Source organism: Danio aesculapii, chromosome 1, assembly GCF_903798145.1.
Source record: "Danio aesculapii chromosome 1, fDanAes4.1, whole genome shotgun sequence".
NCBI lineage: Eukaryota > Metazoa > Chordata > Actinopteri > Cypriniformes > Danionidae > Danio > Danio aesculapii.
The window spans coordinates 40,041,177-40,050,267 of record NC_079435.1 but is presented as its reverse complement, the minus strand read 5'-3'; the positions used below and the strand labels follow the sequence as shown (position 1 = coordinate 40,050,267).

Sequence of the window (9,091 nt, the reverse complement as noted above, 5' to 3'; positions counted from 1 at the left end):
AGACCACGGCTGTCCAAACTCGGTCCTGGAGGGCTGGTGTCCTGCAGCTCCAACTTCCTTCAACACATCTCCCTGGAAGTTTATTGTACCCAGAAAGAGCTTGATTAGCTGGTTCATTTGTGTTTAATTGGGGTTGGAACTAAAATATGCAGGACACCGGCCCTCCAGGACCGAGTTTGGACACTCCTGCTGCATATGTTAATAACTGATGTACAGCGCCATCTTGCGGACAACATATTCTTTTATATGTGGATCTTCATAACTTCAAGTTACGTCTCTAACATACTACAAGTTACACCCCTGTCTTGCAGTCCACAGAGACCCTGCTCGGCCAGTTAGCATTTCTGTGTGGAGTTTGCATGTTCTCCCCGTGTTCACATGGGTTTTCTCTGGGTGCTTCGGTTTCCCCCACAGTCCAAAGACAAGCGGTATAGGTAAATTGGGTAGACAAATTTGGCCATAGTGTATGAGTGTGAATGTGAGAGTGTATGGGTGTTTCCCAATACTAGGCTGCGGCTGGAAGGGCAATAGCTGCTCAAAACATATACCGGAATAGTTGGAGGTTCATTCCCCTGTGGTGACCCTTAATAAATAGAGAAATAAGCAGAAGGAAAAATAATGAATGAATATTTTGAATGAATTGAAAGTTGCACTTCTAATCTAGCCATGTTCTTCTGACCTCTGGCATAGGTGTTTTCTTTCACACAATACACCTGCTTACTGGATATTTCCTCTTATTTTGGACCTGTAAACCTAGCATATGATAGTGCATACAACTCTCACTAAATTAGCAGTTTCTGAAATACTGACACCAACATGTTCTGTCCCTAATATAACCTTCCTTGCCCATTCTGATGTTCAGCTTGACCATTGCCGCCATTTGATTGGCTGATTAGATATCTGAAACACAACTGGTGTATCAGGTGTCCAGAAAGTGTCTATTATTGACCTTTGAGAGAAAAAGAAACATTTCCACTCCAAAGAAAAGGGCAAAGACAGTAAAGAGTCTAATGAACGAGAAAGAATGAATGACAGCACATTTTTAATTGACCTGACATGAGTTTAATCACTGTTTGAGAATGAAGAGTCCTTCTTTGAAGAGTCATTGGGATGATGCTAAAACAGTTGAATAAATCATGTTTCACATTTTCATACATCGTAATTCATCTAGAGTGGAATCAACAGGAGCTTGGCACATACAGAAATACTCACATGAGTCAGAACAGAGTCACATGACCTGTGACCAACAGATGCACACATACATCACAGTCTGACAGAATTTAAAGCATTAAAACGTATCTGTGTGTGTGTGCGCGTGGCAAAAGGGGACGGTTTCAGGTCAGTCCATTTAAAGATCTTTTTTTTTAAACATAAAGGTTCAAGTTCTTTAAACTTAATATCAAATAAAATATAATAATAATTTGAAAACAAAAACATCATTATCTACAGAAACATCACCATGTGCAAGAATGTACATTTTGGTTCTAAGGCAATAATTGTTCCTCCACAACACTAGTGCTGTCAATGCTGTGAGAATGTGTTTGTCAGTGTTTTAGTTGAGCGAAGTCGTCATCTCGACGTTGCCTCTCAACTGCACCAACGCATTCACTGAATGGCTGGAGCATTGCTTCATGGGATCTGTCGTTTGCTTCGAGACACCGAATAGCACCGTAGGATTTTCCCTTCAACAGCGACTTCTTTCCAAGCTGGGAAAACTCGTCATTGGGAATATAGCAACAATATAGCAACAAAGAACGTTCCCTTGTGATGAGTCTGTATCCGTCGTGTTTGTCTGAGCTCAGTTTGTCATCTTCATTGGTATTTGCATGATTGGAGAGCACACAGTTCCAGTCTTTCTGTGTTAAGTGCATATAAAGCGCACAGGGTTAAGGTGGTTATAGTCACAGCTGTAACAGACATATTATGCAAGGCTTTATGACATCATTTCCTTTTCATTTCTTCATGAGGCTTTACTGGAAAATTAAGAAAACCACTGATTTCTTCAACAGTCAAATTAGATCATTTTCTGTGATCAAACAAATTCACATGCTTTGTGGAAGTCAGGAACAGGCCCAGATGGAATCTAACTATTTGAATACAATCTTGGGAATGCAATTGTGAAATAGCATTACACTTTCATAGCATGATCAAATGTTGTATTCAATTACTGGTGTTTGGTAAGTGAACACACAAGGTGTTGTGAATGGCTTCTAGATTCCCTGTGGGCCTCTTCATGAACGAAGCACAAGACACTGGGTCTCATTCACTAAAATTCACATTGCACGATTTTTAAACGAAACTTCTAATAAAATGGACTAATTGTGTATGTTAATGACTTTGGAGTTTAGTCACTTTCATAAGACACCCAAACCATCTCTATATAAAAGGTATTTGATCAGCCTTTCATAACTATGAGCAAACAAATGACTCTAGAGGAGCCAGATCTCCGCTCAAACTCCATTAATGCAGACTCAGATTACAGACCTCTAGATAACTGTACAATATATATTAGGCTGGTGTTTCTCAACTGGTGGGTTGCAGAGTGTTCTTGTACGCTTTTTGATTTTGAAAGGTGTTTGTGAAAGCTGTTGATAGCTCCTTTTAGACATGGTTCCTTTGTGCTTGAGAAAATTTTTTTTTTCCAAAAGGCCATTTGAGACACAATGCAGCAGATGTGAGTGTCTATTTTCAATAGTGGAAATGCAGAAGGTGGCCAGACAAGAGCAGCAACCGGTGCTCGATTGCCTACAGTAAAATCCAGCTGCTTACAAGAGCTTGCCAAGTAAAATTTCAAAAATATGGGCTAAGCATAGTGTGTAATCCCTGCAGGCACAGGACATCAACATGATGCCATATTGATGTTGTACCCCAACGTCGGGGACATTGGATTTTGTTTGGAAATGAAAATCTGGTTTACATCAGAACCCAACGTCAGGCTGACATCAATGTCCGACGTCCAACTTAAAATCAACCTAAAATCAATGTCTAATCATGTTACACCTTGACGTTGTGTGGACATTACTACTATGACATCTATCAGATGTTGGATTTTGGTCATTTTCCAACACAACCCAAGATCAACCAAATATCAATGTAATTTGACGTCGTTATTGGACGTCAAAATAACGTTGTCCTAAGACGCTGGCTAGACATTGAATTTTGGTCACCTGACGTCATGACCTAAATCTAACCTAATATTAATGTCTTATGGTGTTGTGTGCCTGCTGGGATGTCTTACATGAAAATCATTTTAGTCATATTAATAAAGTAACCGAAAAATAACATTTTTGTTCTTTGTAAAGAAATAAAAACTATTCAAAAGTCGAACAAACGTTCCCAAGCTGTCAGCTGTTACTGTGTTCACAATACTCTTCAACAGCATGCACAGGTGTAGTGATGCATCACGAGAGCAAAAGAAATGACCAGTATGTAACTTGCTGTTAAACAACCACTACTCATTTTATTGAATCTATAAAAACTAGTTTGGGACTGCTTTTTAATATTTGTTCATCAGTAGTGTTACTAAAGCTACGTTCACACTGAGAGACTTCGGATTCAAATCGGATTTTTTTTTCAGATCAGATTTTTTAGCTGTTCACACTGTTGTTCAAAATGTGGCCAATATCAGTTTTACAATGTGCACAGATCATGGTCCTAAACTGACCCGCATGCGCAAAAGTACCAATATGCACAGCACAAAATGTCTAATTATGCACACAATTTGTATTCTGTATGAAGTGAATAACGCAAATATTCAAAATGAGCAACCTTAAATTTTGGATAATAGTATTTGCCCAGTGTGCTATTCCACTATACCGCTGGGGAGAAGAGGATGTCTACAGCACAAACCAGTACAGAATAATGACATGTGTTGATCGAAAATTATTTAAAAGCTACATAACCATTCATACTACGGTCAGATTATGTTTATGTTTTTCACAGTCAACCGTTGTGTTTTTTATGAATATTTCTGTAAAAGGTTGTTTTTCTCGTGCTAATGTGCATTTCAGTGTTTGAAACCTAAAATACGTTTTTTCACGAGTTCACACTTGCAATAGTTTCAGAATAAAGCGTATTTGGCGGGCTCTGAGCTGGGGGAAGACACCCCAACTCGAGTTATTCCTCTTATCAGGAAACAGAGAGGAATTGGGATTTGAGCGAAGTATCTAGCCCGGCCGCAGAATGCTCCCCCCAGAATTGTAATGCTTAAGAGGTGAGGTGACAAGGTGGTGGAGGGATGCTAAAGTCATAAGATGCTGCAGGTAAGACAGCTTTGGTATATATAGGGGTTTGGTCAAGAACTGATTGAATAATAGAACAATTGTCAATGACGTATTTGATACTGAAACTTCTGAGCGTGCTCCTCCCGAAATTTGTCACTTTGTGATTATTTGTTGTTAACCACCACTGTGTGTTGTGAACCACAGGTGTGTTGTGAACTCATCAAGAATTAATGAGCAGACTGAACTGTAAAGGCAGAGCACACACCTAGCGTTAAAAATTATATGGAAATTATAATATAAGTTTTTAATATCTAGATTTAAAAAAAAAAAAGTATGAACATTAACATGCATTTATGAATGTATTATATCATCTTTGCATCAAATTACAATAAAAAACGAATGACTGCTTATGCGAGATGTTTCTAATGCAGCGTCTATGGGGCTGAGACTAAATTAGCCGTCATCAGTCGCACACAATTTTTTTCCTTTTTTCTGAAAGTCTTGATAACACCATTGTGGGGGGGGGGGGGTTTGTCATTATTTCAGCAAATAGGGTTGTAAAAAAATGTTTTGTTGTACTCTCTGATTCACTGCACTCTAAGTTTATACATCCACTACCGAGAAACCCGAAAATGTAAAAAGCATCCATTGTTTTCACTTTGCAGAGTCTGATAACCTAGCCTACTGTTAATTCATTTTATTTTCTTATAAACAGCATAGGCTGTATCCAGTCAAATCTCATCAAAGTGAAACTGAAACGTTGCCTACCAGCATATTGAAGGATTTTGTCCTTAACAACAAAAAAAAAGGTTTAAAAAGAGCCTTAAACTTGTTGCATTTGATGTTGTAAATAAATTATTTAAGTGAAATATAGCCATTTCATGTAGGCCTATGTATTTTATTCTTTTAATATATGCAAATTGCAATTATAGTGGTATTTTAAATCTAACTGGACAATCTTTTTTTTGTTACAAGTTGACGGATAATGTTTAATTAGCAAGCAGCGGCTCTCATTCAAAAAATATTCAAAATGAGCAACCTTCATGTTTGGTCAAGTATTTGCCATGTGTGCTATTCTGCTATACCGCTGGGAGTAGAGGATGTTTGCAGCACAAACCAGTACAGAATAATGACATGTGTCGATCAAAAGTGATGTAAAAGTCACATGAATTCAGTATTCACATGAGTTCATACTGCAGTCGAATTTCAGAACATCAGATCTGTATCTGATTTAATACCACATTTAAAAGCGGCATAGTCAAAATTGAAAAGATTAGATTCCATGCTGTTTGGGCTCTTTACACTCTCATGACAAAAACAGATGGACAACATTTGCCTGCAGTGTAAACGTAGCCTAGTATTCTTTCAATCTGTATTTATGTTAAGTGGGGTGTGCGTATGTTCATATGGGGACAAATGTGTCATAGTTTAATGAAAAGGGAACTTGATGTGTGTCCCAGAGGCAAAAAGAATATGATGAAATGTATTGATGTATAAGACTTGATCTTACAATCATAAGGCCACCCAGAGCATGTGACTTGCAGATGTGTGGTTTCAGTCATTCCTTTTTGGAATTTAGAATAAATTTTAGTACAAAACACAGTATATGTGATTTGTGAAATTTCCAACATAGGCTCATTCTGAAAACGTGGCTCTATATACATTTCTGGAGATTTAAGAATTATGTAGCCAGAAGTACACATGGCTGCATTTCATTTTTTAAATGAACGCTACGGGGCGGTATGACACTATTCCTATTCACGCGTACCAGCTGACCGCTTACATATGGACGGCTTTCCGGCTGTTACCAGTTTGTCCACTAGAGTCCAGTGAGAAAAGGTTCCAGAAAGCAGGTAAGACAAAAACAGAACCTAAAAATCTATATAAACAAGTAAATAACAGGATGAGAATGCGGTAAAACGTGGGTACAAATCAGATGAGGGCTTTTCTTTTTCTGAATTGCTTTGTAAATTTGTCGGTTGGGTTTAGGGAAGTGGGTGGGCGGGTCAATCTGTGCTTTTGAAAACACTTTTGGTTGGGCGGCCTCTGGTGGATTTACGCGCGAACTGCAGGTGCGAATGGCACTCGCGAGAGAAATTTGAGATCTCAAAAAGCATACACAGCAGTCTCTGATGGATTCGAGAAAAACGAAACTGCGAAAAAACATAGCTCATGGGATGTATTTGGCGATCTCCAGAAATGTATGTAGAGGTACATTTTCAGAGTGAGCCTTAGATGGAAATTTCACACACCAATTGATGCGTGCAGATACTTAGTGAATAAGACCCTCTACCTTAATAGTTCGAATCACTGACAAATGATGTCTGTCTCCGCTGACATAAACAATGGTCTACATATATGTAAGGAAGCTTATTGTTAAAAATGGCTACATATTTACTTTTCACTTTTGATGGAAAGAAAATGGGTTTTGCCATAAAGCTAACAGAATAATAACAGAAGAATTTTACAACCACAATTAAAAAAAACATTTGAATGAGTTCAGGCTGGTATTTGAAGGCCTCTCTCTCTCTTTCTCTCTTTGTTTTTCTTTCAAACACACACATCCAAATACACACACACATTTTTAGCTGAGGTACAGTGTGGTGTGGCGTCAGCAGCCAAACTGTCCATGCTGTCCAGAGCGACACACACACCTGTTCAATAGCAGTTACTTAAATGTCTTATTATCAGTGTCCCTTAGTTTCAGTGTGCAACTCTATGTGTGAAGAATGGACAGCCAACAAGAAAGTTTTTTTGTGTGTGATTGTGTGTGTTTGTGTGTGTGTGTGTGAGTTTTCACTGCACTGCTCCAGTCAGAGAGCGCAAGACACCACTCCAGCGGGCGGAGCAATCCCACACATAAGAGCAGCTGATTGGTGTTTAGGGTCAATATGACAGCACTTCTGTAGTGGCTGAACATAAAGAGGCAAATCCAATGCAGGAAACACATAACGGCAGGGTCTTTGATTGAAATGAATCAATCGCAATAGTTTGCTGGAGTCTTTTTCTCCTCATTTTATCCCTGTCTTCAGTCTCTCAAATGTTACTTGCGTGTGTGTAGCGCCTCCTGAAACTTTGTGCTAGTGTAGCGGATGTGGAAGCCTTTCTTACTGATGGTGTCGTCAGAGTGAAAATGGATCAACACGGCATCGCCAGCAGAGTAAAGCTCCTCACGGGGCTAAACAGAGACAAAGAGAGTCGTCAGCGGGAGAAATGCAAGAAGCTATATGAGATTTGAACATGCTAAATTCACCACAAACACACATGATGAGCTGATATTCTAGTTAGTTCTAGTTCAATAAGTATAAAATTAGTAAGTTAAAAAATGGGGATAATTTACAGGGCTGTGCAATGTGATGATACAGTGCTCAGCATAATTGAGTACACCCCATTTTGAAAATGAATATTTTTATCCATTTCTCAGTGAATATAGGCAATGTATTCTGGTGCATTTAAACAAAACAGATTTAATAAACAGATATATTTATTAAAATCATATTTTAGTCACCAAACATATTTAGAAATTGAAAGATAATACAATTAAATTCAAGTAAAAAATATCAAAAACAAATTACAACCTACAAAATTCCTACAAAATTTTTACATTTTTTTGTTTCTCTTGATGTTTCCTTTTTTTAATTTGTATTTAATATTTTTTTTTTAACATTTAAACTGGTGTGTACTAGATTTTAGACCATTATTGTAAGTTATCTTGTTAGATAAGCTCCAGATTTGGCTTCAGTACTGACTAATCTAATGTGTATGCACAAATATAATATTGTATAACTTATTAAAAATATGAATTTAAAAGATAGATTTGTGAGGGGTGTAATTATATATGCTGAGCACTGTATATATTGTAGGGACAAAATCTTTTGTTTCATATTTTGCTCTACTGTTTATATTGTGGTGTCACAAAATACATTGTTTATAGTAATCATTTTTCATAATTTATATCAGTGCATATTACACCATTATAGAGATGCAGACAGAATCATGAAAAACAGCATCGTGGGAATTTGCCATCTTTAAAATGCTATCTTTTTTACAATGTCTGCATTTTGTTTAGCGATATTTTTATTTATATGTTGGACCTGTAGTCATTCGTTTATGGAAAGTGTTTAATATTTGATAGTTCTACATTATTAATCAAACATTTGCCCTGAAGTTCTAAATAAAGTGAGAAATCTGATCAGATTACAGAGTACTTTTCTGAGTATATACTTTAAAATGTAAAAAGAACAGCCATTTACAATATCAATACACTCTTAATTGATTGAATTTACAGAAATTTCACAGAAATTAGATGACTAATACCTTGATATGAGATTTTTCTGTCATATTGCCCAGCGCTATGATAATACATATTGCATATTTGCATATTGATAATACATATTTATTTTTGCACTTAGCTGATGATTGATTATAAAGTGAGTTTGGCATGCTGTCCCTGAGTTCATAAGATTCTCGGACCCCAGGGCTCCTACCCGTCTGCTGGGTGAGAGGGGAGTTTAAGCTCAGGTAGATTTCAAGAACTCTCCTGCTTATTTAAGCCAAGGCTAATGCCAAATTACGGATTGCTGTGGAGAGATATACTGCTGACTATGGTGCCAATTTGTTACAGTCAATTCACTTGTCGCATGTCTTTGGACGATGGGAGGAAACCTGGGAACCTGGTGGAAACCCAAGCAAGCATGAGGATAACATGTAGACTCTGCACAGAAACGTCGACTGGCCTATTAAGGACTTGAACCAGTGACATTCTTGCTGTGAGGTAACAGTGCCTATCCAGGAAAGCCCTATCAAGGAAAAGGGAGGAGGAGTAGGGGTGGAAGGGGAGATTCTTCAAGACGAAGACAACAGAGGTA

At 37.7% G+C, this 9,091-nt stretch overlaps 1 protein-coding gene across 1 annotated transcript in view; it reads right to left on the bottom strand.

The window, feature by feature from the left end:
- Positions 1-1,041: 1,041 nt before the first annotated feature.
- Positions 1,042-9,091, bottom strand: part of tll1 (tolloid-like 1) — a 97,456-nt gene continuing 89,406 nt past the window's right edge. The window contains exon 22 of the mRNA XM_056460356.1: positions 1,042-7,401. Coding sequence (XP_056316331.1) covers positions 7,267-7,401 — 135 coding nt within the window. The 3' untranslated portion in view covers positions 1,042-7,266. The remainder of the gene's footprint in view (positions 7,402-9,091) is intronic.